Genomic DNA, 21659 nt, shown 5'->3' on the forward strand with positions numbered 1-21659 from the left:
TATTTTCATGTTCATCTTATGCACAGTTAATCAACATAAGGTAATTTTTAATGCTATAATTGTAATCTTTTAAGACTGTTTGGGAAGTTCGAAACTCTGCCACCAACTTCCATTTGTTAGTCCAAAGAAAATGGCAGCCACCACTATCCGGTACGTGTTCACGATAGGTTTCTTTTGGAAGGGCGCTTTTCTCTCAAAAGGAATTTAACACTATATATGCATGTGCACATTCTAGTAGAGTATGATATGTTTAATGTATGGAATTTATTATAAAAGATTGTCATTTGTTGTCAAAAACTGATCGATTTTTTTTCGGGACAATTGCGTGGGATTCTCTGGTTGGCTAAAATGACAATCCGAATTTTCTCTAAATCACAATAAAGAGGTTCAATTGCAACATGTAGAGTGCTATCGTGTTTTATCTGTTGTTGATTTTTTTCTCAAATATTTTACGATTTTAGTGAAATAAGATAATTTTTTCATGCTTGATACTGACCAGGCACCTGGAATTTTAAGCATAGCAACAACTTACTTGGGGAAAATTACAAACAACGATTTAATACAATTTCCATGCCACAAAACTATCGTTTGCGTCCTCAGTAAACATGACTTTGTATGTGACGTCATATTTTTGTCACTTCAACAGCTCGGGTATTTCCGATTTTGTCGGAAAAGTCGGAGAAGTTAGGAATCTTGATCCCGATGCATTTGGAGTCTGCAACGATATGTACCATATTTCAGAGTCAATATCATTTTTAAAAAGATGAACTTTCATGTACGATATGCAGTAAATGCAAGCCAAAGGAGTTTACCGAAAAGTGTAACATCATAAGCAGAATGTAAAACGACATTTGAGAAGGTGTGTAGAGTTGTTCAGAAATGAACTGTGCTCGCCCTAACGGTTTCACTGTCGGACATATTATATAGAGGGTGATTTTTCAGTGTAGACATTATTGAACAACTCTACACACCTTCTCAAATGTTGTTTTACATTCTGCTTATGATGTTGCACTTTTCAGTAAACTCCTTTGGCTTGCATTTACTGCATATCGTAATTAAGCTATGCTTAAGTCACCGTGTTGCTATGCACTGCAAAGGATTATTGGGAGTTTGGAATTTTTTCATGTGGACCGATAAAAATTTCTTTGAACAATGTGCAAATTTCAACCCGAATTTACTCCGTACATACACGTTGTCTATGGAGCTCACAATGCGAACGGCGCTTCGCACCGCCTCGTTGCGCTTGCTATAAACCATAAGGAGTGTAATGTCATTTTGACTCCTCCTCCATTTGGGTTTCAATAAAGTTTTTAAAGCATTGTGTTCTTTCAGGGTCTTTTTAGCTCTTTCCAGGGTTCTCATTATTGTGTGTATTGGATACATCAATATTATATGGGATGTGACATTTCTTCAAAAATGTGTATCTGTGGATAGGTTAGTGGATGTGTTCTTCATCGACATTAAGTAAATTTTTATGGGAATTAATTGTGTGTATATTTGAGGATATAGGTTGGATGCATTAACATTTGTTAATTACATTTCATTTATTGCATACAAACACTTCTGTTAAAGTAAAGGTTTTCATTGTTGTTTGGATGGAAGGATACAGCAAAAGCTCAAATAATTTTTCTTGGATGCATCAAATTTAGCTGGGACTCAAACTTCTCAAAAAGTCTTAGTGAGAAGTTATTGAGGCAGAATCCTAAACATTTACCTTACCACAGTGATTTTTTTTCCACCCATTGGGAATGGGTTTTATGTCTATTGAAGCAAAGTTAATTAAATTGGTGTCTCTACAACTTAAAATACATGTATTCAGATGATTCTAAATTGTATACTTGTATTATTTAATGTTGGAGTTTCCAGGTCTGGAGTCCTAAATATTGACCCCTCTATAACCTTTTAATATTTTTTAAAATTTTTATCAGAGACCAAATATTCCTTGAAATTAAAATAAATTATCTCCTATTAGGGTGCTACAGTGCCAACCCCTAAATTAGAAATTTCCTCATATCTTAGAAAACTTTAAGAAATTTTTAATAAGTTTTGAAGAAGAGTTGTTTAGAATTTTAAGACCTTTCAAAAAATATGAAAGAAATGGAACGGACACCTTCAATTAAGGATTTAGAAAGCCTTATAATCTCAAAATGGATTGGAAAGTTGTTTGTATTAAGTTAATATATACATGTGCAACAAAGCCAACAATGAACTTTGTAATGTATATTTTATTTAAGGGAGTTCATGGGTCTTAAATCCTTAGTGTTGATATCTTCATTGTTCGTATGCTTAAAATATCTTGGGAAGCAGTATTAAAAATAGAATTGTCCAATAAGTCTTTAAATAATTAAAAAAAAAATCAACAACAACAGAAAACCCTTTTGCCTTTCCATCAGGAAGTAAGGAAGTCAGTCCCTAAATTGAATCTAAGTAGTACATATCTCAGCGTAACTATTCATGAATTTATTCACCATCAGACAGAAGACTGTTTGTTACTTGTAAGGAGGTTGTATCTAACAGTACTGAATAGTTATAATTTTATTCTTTTTCTCTTTGATAGTATACAAGTTTGATTCAGTGAACTGGATAATGTCGCATGTTAGTTGCATTTCCATTTCTGTTTGCAATAAGTGCAATTTTTAATAGTAAACCTGCAATTTTTTTTAAGCTATGCAACCTTCGGTATCTCGAACACCATTATATCAAATACTATGGATATGTTGAATGATTTGGAAGTCCCAACCACTTTCTCTTTTAAGTATTTTACTCTGGATATCTTGAATCCTTGGATATCTCAAAATTTTTTCTCGGTCCTATCAAGTTTTAGACAACGAAGTTTGACTGTAACTGTATAATGTATGGCTTACTGCAGTCACGGGGAAATTATTGGTTGACTGCAATGTATCAACTGTCTTCTTCACCAATAGAAAAATGTTATGTAATTAAAGCTAAAATTAAATATGGTAACATGAGCTGCTTTGACTCTTGTTGCAAATAAAATATTTGACTGCATATTGTATACTTTGTGACAGTGAACATGGTCAAGATATGATCAGTGATTGAAATTTATAATGAACAGAGGACTGATTCCTCTATTCTTAGTAGTCTGTTATATGCTCAGGGAGAATTGCCCGGAGTTGTCTATTGTCAGTTCTTATCAAACAAACTCCAGGTGTAGGAGGACTAGTGATATTATATCTTAAATTTACAGGTTGTCATCATACTTTTGTTGTTTGTTGCTGATAGTGCAAGTGCACTCAGTCAATCGAGACAACTTCAAAACGTGTGATCAGAGTGGATTTTGCAAGTAAGTTAAAATTAGAAATCCAGCCTTAATAAAAAGATAAATAATTGAATTTCAGCTTTAATATATATAAAAAAAATCAAAATGTTTGATTGTCTTTTTTTTTTTTACATATATTCAATTATCTCTCCTTTTTGATGTTCAGTTTTAATAGCTTTGGGGAAATGAATAATTCAGAACATTTGATTGTTACTGAAGTTATTCATTTAATAATTTATCTTTACTTTTGAAGTTCAGACAAATTGTTTTCAGTGATTTCTCCATTTCAGGCGCCACCGGAGCTTACAACCTGGCAATAGTCCGTACGTTGTGTTGATGGACTCATTAAAAATCACACCTACTCAAATAAGTGTTCAGTTACTTAATACTAAAACAAATGTGAGACTTATAGTGGAGCTATTCGGCCTACAAGGAAATACAGCCCGAGTGAAAATTAATGAACTGGAACCATTAAAGCCTCGTTATGAGATTCCTGTTGGGGATGTTCTGGTTGGGGAGCCAAGGCAACAGGAGTAAGTCTTGTTGTTATTATTGGTTAAGCAATGTTTTTAACCTTTTTTTACCACATTAATTATTAGTGGCTGAGTGGCATCAGAAACTATATAAATAACATGCTGTGTTGAAAGACACAAGAACTACAGTGAATGGGTTTTTAAGATTCAAACTTGGCTTGCGAGTCTAAATAAATTGACCATGGAGCTAATATCTTTATATCTTGAAGCTTGCTTTGCCTTCATTGTCAGACTATATACTGTAAAATCACATATTTTCGTGGGTTCAAATTTTGAGGTTCAAGGAAAAATTATTGGTTCGTGGGGATTTGGTTTCGTGGGGTTTCTTCATACCGCGAAAACATGAAAATGGAACCCTATTGAAAATTAGTGATTTCACAGTAAGTTAATAGTGTCTGTTTATAAAAAAGATATGTATAATTCAATTAAAACAGAATCAGAGTTTTGTTAAGCATGTTAATTAAGTGAGAAGACTTAATAAAGAAAAATTACATCTGTTTTCTAATGAAGTCTGATAACGAAGTGTTCCCATTTTATTTTTAAAGCATAAAAGTTCTGGACAAGGCCTCCAGTAGTATAACATTAGGTCTGGAGAACAGTAAAATCGTTCTGACGTACTCTCCGTTCCGTATCGACTTCATCTCGGGAGAGGAACCACTGGTCAGTATCAACGCACAGGGCCTGCTCAAATTCGAACATTTTAGGAAGAAACCGTAAGTTTATTTTTTGCCTTTTTGTGTGAGTGTAAATAAGAACACTTATCAAATGGAGAGTGGAGGCTTGAAAATTAGAATGAATATGTTATTAAATCAGATATTATTTATTGCTTAATTTTAGCCCAAAAATTTCAAGATGGTTTCAGAAAACTAATCAAGTAATCATGATAATAAACAGAAAATAATAAAATTCATTGGAGAAGAGAAAACAAAAAATTACAATCCTTTAAACCAAACATATGTTAACTGTCTGACTGTGGAACAATAAATATGATAATTGTTCATAATATAATCAAAACCTTAAAGATGCTAGTTTTCCAGTTAGAAAATTTAGAACCTTAAAGCTGATAGTTTTCCAGTTAAACAATTTAGAACCTTAAAGATGATAGTTTTCCAGTTAGAAAATTTAGAGCACATGTATCAAGCTTGCAAATACTACTATGCTCATCATAACATAGCACAGATCATTTACAAGTTACTTGTTGCTAATCCAAGCGCTAATAGTAATACCTTCTAAAGCAAAAAATGTTCAATTTGTCCATTTACTTGTAGTTTCCCCATATTTTAGGATACATGTACAGTGATTGCATTATTACCGGATTTTCAAAAGATTTTGGCACTTTCTAAGTTTGTTTACATTATATTACTGAACTTGATATATTTCTTCAAGTCTGGTTCAATCATGATTTAAGGGCCAAACAGGAGCCTTATCTTATCTTGTTCTTTGTTTTAATCAGTGTTTTGAAATTTCACATACTGCTTTTGTTAACATCTTTGATAATTTTCTTAATGTGGTTGTTCTTTGGGTTCATACACAGAGTTAAAAATGTTATCTCACTTGTACTAATAAATAATTTCTCAGTATTCATGTCTAAAAGTATATCTGTAAAAGCCACACTTATAGATTAACCCTAGTGTAATTGTACTAATTTAAAATCAAACTGTCATTTCTCAAAGTTCCATCTTGAATACATTAAATAAGGTTCAAATTTTTTTCTCTGAAGAAACCATTGCAAATGAAAATGTACATGTAGTTATTAATAAGTAAAGTTTAAAATGTGTTGTGTAAATATCTATTCTGATAACCATTCTCAGACAGCTTGACTGTACATATACCACTATATTCTGAACATTTTGTACTGTTCTATGTGCTACTAGTTTTGCATGTTGTACTAGCCAGAAGTCAGTAGCCTCTCTCTTGTCTAGGGGCTGGGTCGACAAGGTGACTTCTGTTTTCTCATGGTTTTCCCAACCTTTCAGAGAGGCTAAGCCAGAGGAAGCTGCCCCCGCGGAGCCAGCTGAGGGAGAGGAGAAAAAGGTCAGTGGGCGTGTCAGGACCAGGCAGTAGTGAGAGTTCTGACTATATTTTTGATATATTATGTTTTTAGCATGTATCTAATACATGCACTACAAAATGTACATATAGTATCTACTTTATGTTTTGAGAACAGATGAGAATATGAGTATGCAAATATTGTAGTTTTTGAAATTATTTTATTGTTGGAAAGCATACAGTGAGTGATAATTGATAGAATCAAAAGCATGAAATATGGTTTTGATTGAAATTATTATGTCGCAATATGTATGTTTTCATTGATCTTGGATTAGCTTTGCTTATGTATTGAATTATTTGATTGGTTGCTTTATTTTGTGCTGAGATATGTGATTGGCTGATTTTAGGAGGAAGAAGAAGTGAAGAAGGAAGAAGAAGGAGAGAAGAAGCCAGAGGAAGCAGAGGAGTCAGGATTATGGGAAGAAACCTTTAAATCGTTCCATGATCCTAAGCCCAATGGTGAGCTTATACATGGGCATTTATGGTTGTTATTCTTACTTCAGTTATCATCTCTAAGTTAATTTAGACTCTAATGGATTTTTCCATGGATTTTAATTTGATCCCTGATCATATACCTGTATCAAGACCTAAATGTCTTGGAGGGTATTGTCTAAAATATATATACTGTAAATAATCAAATTTCCATCAATGAATTAATTGAATCGGTGATATCAGCCTAAATAACATCGTATGGTTCTGAATACTGCAAAACTTAAGAACTTGCCATCAATGCTGATTCAATCGAGTCTGAGTAAAATTAATTTTTACATAATGTTAGTGTGAAAATTTTTCTGTGGGTTAATTACTTGATAAGTGAAAGGAAAAAAAAGTCCTTACTTGAATTATACATGTATTAAATCAGAACGTATTCCATTCAAGAGCATACACATGTATTTATAAAGTGTTTCCCATGAAATGTTTTCTTACTCTAGGACCTGCCTCTGTTGGAATTGACATCTCCTACCCAGGTTTTGAGAATGTGTATGGAATTCCTGAACATGCTGAAAGTATGGCACTCAAAACTACAAAGTAAGTGAACTGTACTTGAACAAAGTGACTGTCTTATGTGACAGAGAGTTACATGTAGTCTTTGTTAACTTAAAATTCTTAAATACAGATTTGTAAGCCAATAAGAATTAACAGAAGCTACATATGGTATGTGTGTGTATATCTATATGTACATTTATCTTGTATACTTATAGAGATACAGACCCCTATCGTTTGTTTAACTTGGATGTTTTTGAGTATGAACTGTACAACCCCATGGCACTATATGGATCTGTACCTGTCATGTGGGCCCACAAGTAAGTTTTACTATAAAGTGAAAGTAAAGGTGTAGATCTGCTAAAGTGAAAGTAAAAGTGGTGCATCTTGGCTAAAGTGAAAATAAAAATAAGTAAAAGTTATTTGTCTTTCCTTGTTTTTTGGTGATGATTCTGATGCTGGATTGTGATGACTTTACATCTTACATGTTGTTACCAACATCTTACATTTTGCAATCAACATTTTACATGTTGATTACAATTGCCTGTTTGTTTGTAGTGAGAAGAGCACAGTGGGAATATATTGGAACAATGCTGCAGAGACGTGGATAGATATCAGCTCCACAACAGCAGACAAGGTAAAGATTAACCTCTGTTATCAGATGTAATAATGATACAGAAATACAATTACTGGATTCCAAATAACCATATGCAATACTGTAGGCTTTCTCCAATTTCAGATACATATAAATGTAAATGATTTTAGTAGGTTAGTGTATTTACCTTGCAGAATTTCTTTTCAAAAATTGCGGACCTTGTGAAGGGGAACACGGAGATGGCTCAGATGGACACCCATTGGTTTTCTGAGAGTGGGGTCATTGATGTGTTTGTTATGCTAGGTCCCCGCCCCAAAGATGTCTTCAAACAGTTTGCTGCTCTGACTGGATCCACGGAGCTCCCACCTGTAGGTTTATGAAGCATTTGTATACTAGGGATTCATTTATTTTCATGGGAATAAAATTTTGTGTTTTGGGCAAAAAATACAACTCTATTTTTTGTGAAAATTCATGGAGAGCTAAAAATAGTAAAATTTATAGTTTCTGATCACCTAATTTTATGGTCAGCCTCAACCTGAAAAACATTGAAAATCTGTGTTCAACTAAAACATAAAAAAACACACAGTACTCAAGGATTCAAAAGTAATTCTGTAGCAAAGTTAATTAGTGATTTAAATGACATAGAGAAAACATGATTTCCTAATTTTGTTTTTCTTTGCAGCTCTTTGCAATTTCATATCATCAGTGCAGGTGGAATTATAATGACCAAGAAGATGTGAAAAAGTGAGTAGAATGTAGACTAGGAGATATTTGTGAGCAGTAATCTACATGTATATGATGTTAAGTAAAACCCACAAATTTAACAGCAAACAAATTAGTATTTAGGCACAGTATTAATTGCACAACTTTTTAATTTATCCAAAAATACTGCATATCTACAGTATATTTTTTAGTTAATTCAAAATTAAGCACAAACATGTCTGACACAATCATGAATTAATACTACCATGTTCCACATGTTTCACTTTCTTACTTCAGTGTTGATGCCAATATGGACCTATTTGACATCCCGTTTGACGTGATTTGGTTAGACATTGAACATACAGATGGTAAAAGGTAGGTTTCTCATTAATCTCAGGCTTTAATTACTGATACTGATATTGGTATATGCTTTAAATGGAATTTGATGGATTTAATATATTGTATTGGTAGATACTTTACATGGGATGTGATCGATTTGATTTATTGTATTGGTAGATATGGGATGTGATTTATTTAATTTGATTTATTGTAGATACTTTACGTGGGATGCCCACAAGTTTCCTGCCTCTAAGGACATGCTGGACGCTGAAGGAGCTAAAGGAAGAAAGATGGTGACAATCGTGGACCCTCATCTGAAGAGGGACGACAACTACAAAGTGTACGCTGATGCTAAAAGTAGGGACCTCATGGTGAAAGGAGGGAACGGAGTGGAGTACGAGGGCTGGTGCTGGCCAGGTAGGAATTTATAATGTGAAGAGAGAACAAGTATCTTTTAGAAGTGTACATGAACCACAAAGGTTTTAATTCAAACACCAGTTCAAGTCTGTGACATTATGGACATGAATGTAGATGAATTATGTCTCTCCTTCATCAATTGCAACTTTGTCTCTACCATAAACTTTATTAACAAGTTATAATGTAATTTTGTAAGTAAAGATTAAACAACTGGCAAATGGTAATAACTGCCCTCTTATATACTGTAAATTTAATAAAGTCTTTTTATATTAATAGAATTCTCTTAACATGCAAAATTTTAAACTGAATCATTTTTCCAACAATGATGGTGTAATATGTTTATTTTAAGGTCCATAAAGCTGATGTAATACATGTTTATTTTAAGGTTCATCAAGCTGGCCAGACTTCATCAACCCTGATGTCAGGAACTGGTGGGCTTCAAAATTCCAGTACTCTGAATATGACGGAAGTACCCCTGATCTGTTCATCTGGAATGACATGAATGAACCTTCTGTCTTTAACGGGCCAGAAATTACCTTTCACAAAGACGTACTCCATCATGGAGGATTTGAAAACAGAGATGTACACAATTTATATGGATTTTATGTGGTAAGAAATCTGCTTTACTCTATACAAGAATAAAAAATTTCTTTATTAAATATGGATTTTTTCTTGTCAATTTTGATATGAAATTGTTTGCTAAAGAGAAGGCTTGTTTATTTGATTTAGCAAAAAGCCACAGCTGAGGGGATTTTGATGAGGTCTAACAATGAGCAGAGACCATTTGTTCTCACCAGAGCTTTCTTTGCAGGATCTCAGAGGTTTGGTAAGGACTTCTTCATCAAAAATTTTAAGATATTCGAAATCCTACCAATTCTGAGACAAGTAAAAACAGTTTGTCATCAAATGATAATCAGAATACATGTACTATGATATACTGGGTAACAGAGATATTAAAGGCTTTGTTTATTTTATTTTTGATTCATAACAGGGGCAGTGTGGACGGGGGACAATATGGGTGAATGGTCACACCTTAAGGTATCTGTACCTATGTTACTGACCTTGAACCTGGCGGGAATAACCTTTTCTGGAGCCGATGTAGGTGGCTTCTTCAAGAACCCAGACAGTGAACTCCAGACCCGCTGGTATCAGGTAATGTCATATTCAGACTTCGCATAAAAGTTTTACAATTTAAGGTCCATTGACCCTCTGATAATGGAGATAACACTCAGTGGGAAAAATGACTATTTCTCCTTTATAAAATTGTCAAGTGAAAAGGACATTTTTGTCAAATTTTGCCCTGCAAGGTATGTTGAAATTTTTGTTATGATTAAAATTTCTTTGTGGAAAATCGTTAACAATAAAGCAAAGTTTTATGTGAATGAACAGAGGGATGGTTAACCTTAAGTTCCTTTCTATAACTACATGTAAATAACAGATTGTTGTGATATTGTTTTGTATTTTCAAAGGCTGGAGCCTTCCAACCGTTCTTCAGAGCTCACGCCCACATTGACACAAAGAGACGAGAGCCATACTTGTTACCGGAGGAGAACAGGAAAATTGTCCGGGATGCCATCCGTCTGCGGTACACTTACCTTCCTTTCTGGTACACACTGTTTTACCATGGTTACCGTAGCGGTGAGACAGTAATGAGTCCACTGTGGGTTGAGTTCCCGGAGGATAAAAGCACATTCAAAATGGACGATGAATATCTATTAGGTAAAGATGCTGATATATAAGATATGGCCTAAATCTGCTCAACTATGACTGTCCATTTTTCCATCTGATCAGATCTGAATAGTGTTTTTTGTAAATGCAACAATATTTTGTTTTTTACATACTGTAAATGCGTAATATTTATTTGTACTTCAGGGTCATCACTTCTGGTTAAACCAATCACAGATCAGGGGGCAACTGGTACAACCGTGTATTTCCCTGGCAGAAATGATGTAAGTAACAAAGGTTTAACAAATATTAATAATATACATTACTTTGAATTTTAAATTTTGATGATAATGTCACTAGATGTAAGATATTCCTATTGTTTAAATCAGTGAAGTATACATCTATACACCCTAATGTATAAATGCATATTTTCTCAAAATTAAGAAAACTTTTGCTAATGACTGTAGCTTAAAAATCTGTTATTTGCGTACTTATTTTGATTTTCACAGACATTGGTTTTGATTTGATTCTATCTAGGTTTGGTATGACATACAGACACATCAAAGCTATGCAGGTGCTCAGAATACTTACATTAATGCACCTCTTGGGAAAATCCCAGTCTTTCAGAGGGGTGGATCCATTGTTCCACGTAAAATGAGGGTGCGGAGGTCTTCCTCACTTATGTCATCTGATCCCTTCACTTTGGTTATATGTCTCAATAAACAGGTAATTAAAGAATACTTTAGATTCCAATATATACATGAAGAATTTATTATTGCGTAAATTCATGAGATGTACCACTCATGAATAGAATTATCCATTTGTATTTTCTTATTGCTAAAATACTCTTCATAAACAGTTAATTCGCTAATTAATGTTCTTGCAATTTGACATCTACAAGTCAGTGTGATATTAAGTAGTCCCATAAAATAAGAAATCTACAGTACTGGTAAAAAGAGACAAATCAAGGAATAATGCAGTCTTTTGGGGGACAAAAAAACAATGAAAAATACAAAGTCACTGTGATATTAAGTACTCCTGTAAAATAAGAAATCTACAGTACTGGTAAAAAGAGACAGATCAAGGAATTGCGCGAAGTCTTGGGACAAAAAATAATGAAAAATACAAAGTAAAAATTTATCAATGACTAATAAATATGTATCGTATTTCTCTTTAAAATACAGTAATCTCTGTAGTGCTATGACACTGTTTTCCTTTCATGTTTCTCATAAATAACTGTCACATTCGTTTCCCATCATTTATTTCCATCAACATAGGTAAAGGAAATGGTAAAGGAAAGGGAAAAGATTGACTACAACAAAAAAAATAAACAGAACTTACAATGCTGTACATTATATAAATGTGACCGAAATGATGCACCATTCGACTGACTGATAATACTGAATACAATAAATATGAATACTTTATGTAATAAACTAGTAATGCATGATGGTGTTGAATAATTTAAGTGAATAGAAATGTATAAATGACGTTAACATCTAACGTGTGAGAACGCTAATTTACATCATATGCTCAAACTGAAGATTAACCTTGTTTCCTCCAAAAATACAGTATACAAAAAGATATGAAGTTAACACTGCATTTATACAACCATAAAAAGAAAGGTAATTACCGTGATTATTTTCCAACTCATCCAAAAATCTAAGGTAAAACAGCTCAAACTCACTACAGCTTTGGGTAAACATCGAAAAATCGTGCAAATATGGCGGGTTCACACGTCAAGATTGAAAATTCATATTCTGACAAAATTGGATAAATAAATTGATCTGGATAAATTTGGACAATAATATAATAGCAATCTTACACCGGCCCCTAAAATATGGTCCTACACAGAACATATTTTACAATTTTCCAATGAGCAATTAACATCTTTAAACATGTGAAACAATTTAGTCTCTGTCATCCGACTCCAACACAAGACACGGTTTCGTTATTGGACGTGTAAGAATGTTGGACACAGTTTTCACTTTCACAACACGAACAATATTATGTCTGTCCTTTTGAACCTCCAGAACTCGTCCAAGATTCCAATAATTCCTTGGGCCATTTTCAACAATAAGAACCAAATCACCTTCTTTAACATTGCGTCCCTCCTTTAACCACATCTGCCTGCTCTGAAGAAGGGGTAGATACTCTTTAATCCATCTTCTCCAGAAGATGTCTGCAAGATATTGGATCTGGCGCCATCTACGTCGAACGTAGTTGTCCATCTGTGAAAAAGTTCCAGGTGGGCAAGTTTCTCCAGATCTAAGTAGTAGCAAATGGTTTGGTGCTTAGATCACTAGGGTTATCTGATGTGGGCGTCAAAGGTCTTCCATTGAGAATTGCTTCAACTTCACAGAACAAAGTTGTGAGTCCTTCATCGTTCAGATAAATAGTTTGTTCATGTAAAACGGAAAATATCACCTTTCTTACGGATCTGATAAGTCGTTCCCAGACACCTCCGAAATGTGATGCTGATGGTGGGTTAAACATCCAATCTATCCCTGACTGCAACAAATGAGAATGAATTTGGTTAACGTTACATGTCTTGATAGCTTCTCTTAATTCCTTTTCTGCACCCACTAAATTTGTACCATTGTCTGATTGGATAAATTTAGGTTTTCCTCTCCTTGCGATGAATCTGCGAATAGCATCAATACATGAATCTGATTCCAAAGAGAATGACACTTCAAGATGGACTGCTCGTGTATTAAGACAGGTAAATATTACACCATATCGTTTCATCATACTCCTTCCTCTCTTCAATTCAAATGATCCAAAGTAGTCCATACCTACACGGGTGAATGGGGGATCATGTTTCCAATCTTTCAGAAGGTAGATTGGCCATCTTTTGGTGCATTGGAGGAGACTGGTATCGTCTGCATATAACACATTTTGAGATAAGCGATTTTAATACAGATGAAATACCGGGTATCCAAAACTTCTCTCGAATGACTGCTTAAGTAGCATTCTTGCCCATGTGTCCTGCAGATCTGTGGGCATCTATAGCAATCATCCTAGTCAGTGTGGAATTTTTTGGAATGATCATCTGATGCTTAGTGGTAAAAGATGCATTTAGCTTTTCTAGTCTGCCCCCCACTTTGATGACTCCTTCATGTAAAAAAGGATCTAATCTAGAAAGCTGTGACGATTTTTTGACATATCCATGTTTGTCTCCAAGAATTTTCAATTCATTTGCGTAATACTGCCTTTGCTCATATGCCACAAGTTCTCTTTCAGCTCTGTCGAGGATATCAGTACAGAGAAAAGGAATGTCTTTTGCCTTCTTGGACTCCTTTACTCTTGTTTCACTTTCCACTCTTTCAATCTGCATGATTCTCTCTTTTGAAGCTCCAGAGTCTATCATTTTCTCTCTTCTTTCTATTTTCTGCTTGACTATTTTTCTCAGGTTATCCTTGGCTTTCAAGAACCATCCAACCGTGACTTTAAGTCTTTTCCAATCTGAGAAATGCTGAAGAATTTTTTCAACACTATTGAAGGAAGACTGTATAAGGGTAGTGTTGATGTATTTTTTCACTTCCACGTCGTTAACCCCAATAGTAGTATCAATGTCACAGTTCAAAAGCCAAGTAGATTCTGATTTCAGGAGGAATTCAGGTCCATGAAACCACAACTGATGATCTATGAATTTATCAATCACAGATATTCCTCTAGATGCACAGTCAGCAGGATTTTCTTTTGTGTTCACATAATGCCATTGATCAAAAGTTGTATGGGCGTTGATGATGGCAAGTCGATTGGTGACAAAGGTTTGGAATCTAGTCTTGGTGTTAGCGATGTAGCGAAGTACTGTTGTACTGTCTGTCCAGAAATGTATTTTTTCTATAGGAAAGTCTAATTGCTTGTCCACCAATTTACTTAACTTGACGGCTAATGTCGCAGCGGTGAGTTCCATCCTAGGAATTGTCATTGTTTTCAATGGTGCCACTCTTGATTGCCCATGACGAAGGAACAATGTACATTTCCATGCTCATCAGACATGCGCAAATATATGACAACTCCCATGCCAAGTGTGCTTGCGTCCGCAAAACAATGTAACTGGTATAACACAGAATGTCCAATATTCCCTGGCTTGTAACATCTTTCAATTTTTACATCTTCCAGATGTTTCACTTGCATGAGCCAGCTGTTCCATTTCTTTAACATGGTTCCATCAATTTCATCATCCCATCTTACACCATCTTTACACAACTGTTGGAGTATGGATTTAGCTGTCAAAACAAATGGCGCTACAATGCCGAGTGGGTCATAAATGGAACTTGTCACAGAAAGTATGCCTCTTCTTGTTGTAGGATGGTCCTTTAACTGTATTTGAAAGCCTAAGGAATCGTCTTCCACGAACCAATAAACTCCAAGGGCTCGCTCAATCAGAGTTTCTTCATTTAGGCCAAATTTTTTGATGTCTTCTGCTCTATCTTCTTCTGGGATGGATTTCAATACCTCCTTACAGTTACTTAGCCACTTTGTTAACCGAAATCCTCCTTGTTTACAAAGGGCCATCAGATCCTTTATGAGGTATTTGGCTTTCTCCTCTGTATCAACTGATGCTAAGCAGTCATCCACGTACATATTTTTCATTATGGTATTCTGTATGCTTTGATCATAGTCGTTACTGTGTTCCTCAGCAGTTTTCTTCAAAGCATAATTGCAACAAGTAGGTGATGAGACAGCCCCAAAAATATGTACTTTCATCCTATACTGTTTAGGTTCAGCACTCAGATTTCCATCTTTCCACCAAAAAAATCTCTTGCAGTCTCTATCCTCTTCTGGTACTGCAACTTGATGGAACATAGACTCAATGTCACCTTGTATCGCAATACGTTCCTGTCGAAATCTTAGAAGCACTCCTAAGAGACTGTTAGTTAAGTCAGGTCCTTGTAGTAGTTGACTATTTAGAGACACACCCCTAAACACAGCAGAACAGTCAAATACTACTCTTATTTTTCCTGGCTTCTTTGTATGATATATACCATGGTGAGGAAGATACCATACGCGTCCATCATCCCTTTGTAGTTGTATCTCAGGAACTGGCTCAACAAAGTCTTTCTCGAACAGTTTATTCATGAAAACAGTGTAATCAGTTCTAAATTGTGGATTTTTCAACATCTTCTTCTTCAAACATTCGAGTCTCTGTAGTCCTTGAATCATATTATTTGGCAAGCTCACAGAATTGTTTCTAAAAGGAAGTCCTATTGAGTAATGACCATTCACTTGTTTGATGGACTTTTCAACTTGGCTCAGAAAAGTTTTGTCCTCCACTGAATGTTCTTTCTTTTCTGCTATCATGTGCTCTGGAAAGTCTGAGTTAATTGACGCCTTCACTAATTCTTCCAGCTTAGTGTCACATTCACAGTACCGCTCCAGCGTCACTTTGTTCACATCATATGATCCTGACCCGACTTCTCTCAGTACATTCCACACAATCCATCCCAAGTGCGTCCTTGTGGCGTGAGGAGATCCACTTGGTCCGGTAACCACTTCAAATGGAGCATAAGCGTCTGGGACATTGCTGCCAATAAGAAGGCCAATTTCAGCAGCAACATTTGGGAGCGTTATGTTCGATAAATGATGCCACTTTGAAATTTCTTCCTTTTTAGGAATATGTTCATGGGTGACAGGCATCCTGTCTTTCGTATAAATTTTTGGAAGATCTATGAATTCCATCATGTTCATATCACAGAGTTGTAGGCCTCTGACAGACTGGGACACCAACTGATATGGTTCTCCAATTGTGTTCAGAGTGATGTTACATTTCTTTCCACTAACGCCTAGTTGTCGCATGAGGTTTTCAGAACAGAAAGTAACGCTGCTACCCGAGTCAAAGAATGCGTATGTAATGACACTATGGTTCTTGTTTTTCAACTTAATTCTCACAGGAATTATCGCCATGGCCGATGTTTGTTCTCCGGCCCCAGTATCACAAGAAGCACTGACATCAGAATTCCCTGTGTGGATGACAGATTGATCAACGTTAGAATTTGATGAAACTGAGTTGTTGTGTTCTTCCCTATTGTTTGGATAATTCGGTGTTGATCTTGATGGGTCATGAAGAATGGTAGGGTGTTGACTTCCACATGAAATGCATTTAAGTCTGTTTCTACATTTCTTGGTTACATGTCCCTTTTTCAAGCATCCATAGCAAAGTCCTTTATTTTTCATAAAGTTATATCTCTCTTGAATACCAATTCTTTGAAATCTGTAACAATCGATCAACACATGGCCAGCACCACCGCAAAAGTCACATTTCAATACTAATGCTCCAGGTGATTCCTTTCCACTACTTAGGCCTCCTGATGCAACTGTTCTTTTCTGGTGCTTATCAGGTTGTGAACGTGAATTTCCACTCAACGATGAAACTCCATATATGGGATCATTAGATTTCTTTGCCTCAGTCTTCACAAAGGTCACAAAGTCACTAAATCCTATTCTTCTCTTAGTCTCCTTAATTTTGAGAACTGCAGTTCTCCATCGATCGTGTAGATATATCGGAAGTTTTGACAAAAGTCTTTTAATATTTTCAGCATAGTCCAGAACTGACACACAGTCTATGCTTTCTGACGCGTTTTGACATTCTACCAGGAACAATGCAAATTCGTCTAACATTTTCGCGTCTTTGATCATAGGCCAATCAAGAGCTTTCTTGATGAATGATGTCACTATCAGTTCACTGTCTCCGTATCTTTCTTCCAATTGCTTCATTGCTGCTTGGTATCCTTTATCTCCAGACATGTGTGTGTATCCAGATACGACACGGTTTGCTTCACCTTGCATCATCTGTTCCAGATAATTGAGACGCTCATCATCATTACTAGTGTTCATCACTACTTTTGCGTGAAACTGTCTCATGAATCGCCGAAATTCCAATGGATTTCCACTGAATTTTTTAATTTCTGGCAATGGTCTTCTTAGGTTGTTCACAACATCCTGCATTGCATTTTGTTGTTTTGTTTCCATTGAAATGTTTGGCACAAAAACACTGGCGTTTGGATTGAGTTGTTTTTCTGACACAGAAATTTGGGAACCAAGTTCTGCATCGTTGACTATGATTCTGAGGGATGGCATAGGTGGATTTCTTCTAGGTGTAATTTCTTCTTCACAAAATTTATCACTGTGAGTGTCAATAATTTCACTTTCTAGCTCGTACTTTTGTAAAACTTCAGTCTTTGCATTAGAAATTGCAATATCTGTCTCTATGTTAAATTCTTCTTCCTTAAGTGTAAGTTCTAATTTGGCCAATTCCAATTCCTTTCGTTTCTTTAACGACGCTTTGCGTGCTTCAAGTTCTGCTAGCTTTTGTTCTTCCTTAAGTTTTTCAAGGGAGACACAAGAAGATTTCGATGTTCTAGAGTTTCTACTTTGTGCTTTGTTTACACTATTCACATTCATTGTTTCATTTTTCACAGTATCTTGATACGAAAAGAATGCTTCTACTTCTTTCTTAAAATTTATCAAGAATATGTCATAATCTTGATGATCTAACAGCAATTTGCTTTTCTCTTGTTCATCCCCTGTCTGGGTTTTAAGAACATCAAATAAGTTTAAAAAGTGTTCATAATTATCCAACCAGGAACTATACCTCTTTCTTATAAGTTCAGTGTCTCTATTCTCTAACATCAAATTCTTTATTTGTGTTACTGACGATTTTAATTTTCTAAAACTGTCATAATATTCTTGTAATTTGTATGACCTGGCCTTTTCTGTAAGTTTTTTGTTTTCCCTACTTGGTCGTGATTCTCCGGCCTCAGCCCTTGGTAGTTTACCATCTTCTGTCATGGCTGCCGTCCGGTTCCAATAATAGAATAATCACGTCAATGATGTAGTGCTATGACACTGTTTTCCTTTCATGTTTCTCATAAATAACTGTCACATTCGTTTCCCATCATTTATTTCCATCAACATAGGTAAAGGAAATGGTAAAGGAAAGGGAAAAGATTGACTACAACAAAAAAAATAAACAGAACTTACAATGCTGTACATTATATAAATGTGACCGAAATGATGCACCATTCGACTGACTGATAATACTGAATACAATAAATATGAATACTTTATGTAATAAACTAGTAATGCATGATGGTGTTGAATAATTTAAGTGAATAGAAATGTATAAATGACGTTAACATCTAACGTGTGAGAACGCTAATTTACATCATATGCTCAAACTGAAGATTAACCTTGTTTCCTCCAAAAATACAGTATACAAAAAGATATGAAGTTAACACTGCATTTATACAACCATAAAAGAAAGGTAATTACCATGATTATTTTCCAACTCATCCAAAAATCTAAGGTAAAACAGCTCAAACTCACTACAGCTTTGGGTAAACATCGAAAAATCGTGCAAATATGGCGGGTTCACACGTCAAGATTGAAAATTCATATTCTGACAAAATTGGATAAATAAATTGATCCGGATAAATTTGGACAATAATATAATATCAATCTTACAATCTCTGTTGTGTCCTTTTCATTCCTACAGGGTGAAGCTGAGGGAGATTTATATGCAGATGATTATAAATCATTCGCTTACAGAAGTGGAAATTACATTCACAGAGAATTTAGCTTCAAAAATAATATATTAAAAAGCAGGTTGGTTCTGAGAGATTTTTCTTTATAATAATGTCTTCCTACTTGATGTGTTTGAAGAGTGGAATTTGAACAAGAGGATAATTCTTTCATTTCAGTAATGCTGATCCAAATGGACAAGGATCAACTAAAGAATGGCTAGAAAAATTAGTCATTGTAGGATTTCCTAAAGCTGCGTCCAGTGTCGATATGACAGGTTGGTTAACGAACATTACTTTCTGATAATAAAAATTTCATTTGAAAGAACATGAGAAATATAAAGCATACACTGTACTTCCCATGAAAAAATAATAATACAGTTAAACTTCATGTCTCTAACATCTGTATGTTGAATACCATGTACATTATGTCAAAGTGATTTGGAAGTCCCAACCCACTTTTTATCTTTGTGTGTTTTTACCACAGTATATTGAGTGCTCGGATATCTCATAATTTTTGAGATTGAGCTAACAAGGTCAAGGTCTTGCGGTATTTAAAGATTGCCAACTTAAGGAGAAGAAAAAAAAATTCAGTATTCTTGTACATGTATCTCTTATTATAATCCCCTTCCAATGTATTTTTTTCAGTTGATGGAAATTCACAGTCTCTGTATCATAATTATGACAGTACCACTAGAGTGTTAACAGTTAGGAAGCCGGGAGTTAACATTGCTAAAGATTTCACCATTACCATTCAGTAAAGAGCAGCCTCATTAGTCCATATCATTATGAAGGAGCCAATCAGGAATTGTTTAACATTTCAAAGCTCTGAATTTCATTGTCATCTCTCTATTTTTTGACCCCTCACCTCACTTTTGAATCAAATGGATGTTTTAATACTTACAATTAGTGATTATGTTTTGTCTTGGATTATTGTTTGAACATTTTCCAAGTAATTAATGTTTTTAAAAACAATTTGAAAATGCATTTTTGTAGAGGCAATACCAAAAATCTTACAGTATTTTACTGACGGCATTTTACAATATTTAATATAATACTACATCTCATAATCCGAGAAGAAAACTTTGTCTGAGAAGTTTCCTGTACCAAAAATGGGAGAAGTTTATTTATTATTTTCACAATAGAATCTGATTTCCACCCATGACTTAAGTTACAAATACATTTATTTCCAAAGAATGAAACTTAAAAAAAAAAATCAAAATAATAGATTGTAATAGTCAAATTACCAATGGTCAGAAATTTTTGGATTTTAAATTCATCATCAGGATATATAGTATACCTACATGTACTTATACATGTTTAAATGTAGAACATTCCATGTTTGTTAGCTTGCTTTTTGATTGACATTTAATAGCAAGATTGTCCCAGAATTACAATCTGTATTTATTTGAACTTTTGAAAATGTATTCAGTCCAGAAAAGCAGACAGGAGGAGCCAGTAGAAGTGATATATATACCCATAAATATCTACAGTATTAGGGTTTTAAAATAAATGAAAAAAAATCTTATTATTCTGTGAAAACAAGCATAAAAATTTCATTAGAGGGTAAAGGTACAGTGTAGGTCAAAAGTTACTTCTTTAGGAGAAATGTACATGAAAACAACACATGTTGTTAACAATAGCACTGTTTATTTAATTTATTAGTAAAAACTTATAATTCTGTAAGAACGTAATAATTCTGACTTGTCACAAACAAAAGCTGGCATTAAGTACTGTATACTTTTGACTTTTTTATTAAATTTTTTTTTAGCAAAGTAATTTGTTTTCAAGGATAGAGTTACCTCTCTCAACAAAGGGCCATTCCTATTTGTGCAGAAACTCATGAAATGTGTGTCATAGGAAAGATAGGAAAACCAAATTACCATCAAATACTGTACATTAATTTTTATAAATCTTTATGATAAACTATTACACAGAGAAAATCATAAGGATTTATCCATATTTAATTAAGTTGATCTCCTTAAAGCAGAGCAACCATTTTTCTAAAAGCTAAATCCTTTGATATTTTTGTCACAAGCCAAGAAAGAAAAAGATCCTCATTTTTTTTTCTAGATCTTTAAGTTAAAATATATTTTGTATACATTTGGTCAGAATGATGCTTTTTGTGTTTGTACCAGTGATATTGTTTATGTAACTACATGTTCTGTAGTTGGAGAGGTGCAAGAAAGAATTAAAGTCATGATTGTTATTGCCATCATTTATTTAAAATGTGTTAAATAATCTCAGATTTTAGAAATCTGATAATCACTGTAAAATATCAGGATGGGGTATCTCCATTTTGACTGGGTAAATATTAATTTTGTATTTACTGTTGGCATTGTGCTGCATCCAATTTAATACATTGAAAAGTGCTTTCTAAATTATTGCTGATCATGTAAGTGCTATGAATCTAATTAAAAAAGCAGAACTATAGATTAAAAATCTTGACCAGGTCAAAAATTTTTTTTCATATATGTTTTATGGTGCATTATAACCCATATAAACTGCTCATATTTAACCCTAGGAAAAATTGTTAGTTGTTTTTATTCAAACCAGAAAATATGAAA

General features: G+C 34.4%; 1 protein-coding gene across 2 annotated transcripts; it reads left to right on the forward strand.

Annotated features, from left to right (window-relative positions):
• Nucleotides 1-84: 84 nt before the first annotated feature.
• Nucleotides 85-21659, forward strand: LOC133174803 (neutral alpha-glucosidase AB-like). 2 transcript variants are annotated; one of them, XM_061309904.1, is made up of 22 exons: nt 85-150; nt 3209-3304; nt 3571-3813; nt 4359-4526; nt 5736-5847; nt 6213-6321; nt 6795-6891; nt 7065-7166; nt 7405-7483; nt 7636-7809; nt 8124-8185; nt 8441-8518; nt 8697-8899; nt 9285-9508; nt 9629-9725; nt 9891-10051; nt 10369-10618; nt 10772-10848; nt 11102-11290; nt 19068-19177; nt 19273-19370; nt 19741-21659. In XM_061309904.1, the coding sequence occupies exons 1-22, from the start codon at nt 131-133 to the stop codon at nt 19851-19853; spliced, it is 2862 nt and encodes a 953-aa protein (XP_061165888.1). In that variant the 5' UTR covers nt 85-130; the 3' UTR covers nt 19854-21659. The 2 variants fall into 2 exon arrangements, with proteins under 2 accessions (XP_061165888.1, XP_061165897.1); XM_061309913.1 differs by having other exon boundaries at nt 5790-5847.

The sequence above is a fragment of the Saccostrea echinata genome, unplaced genomic scaffold (genome assembly GCF_033153115.1).
Source record: "Saccostrea echinata isolate AGI-Se365-2 ecotype Australia unplaced genomic scaffold, CSIRO_AGI_Sech_v1 ptg000002l, whole genome shotgun sequence".
NCBI lineage: Eukaryota > Metazoa > Mollusca > Bivalvia > Ostreida > Ostreidae > Saccostrea > Saccostrea echinata.

Excerpts from the sequence above, each read along its gene's own strand:
- LOC133174803 (XM_061309904.1), top strand. The coding sequence starts at position 131 with ATGGCAGCCACCACTATCCG. Across the intron at positions 3,814-4,358 it reads GGGGAGCCAAGGCAACAGGA|CATAAAAGTTCTGGACAAGG; the intron begins GTAAGTCTTGTT and ends TTATTTTTAAAG. Across the intron at positions 19,371-19,740 it reads GTCCAGTGTCGATATGACAG|TTGATGGAAATTCACAGTCT; the intron begins GTTGGTTAACGA and ends TATTTTTTTCAG.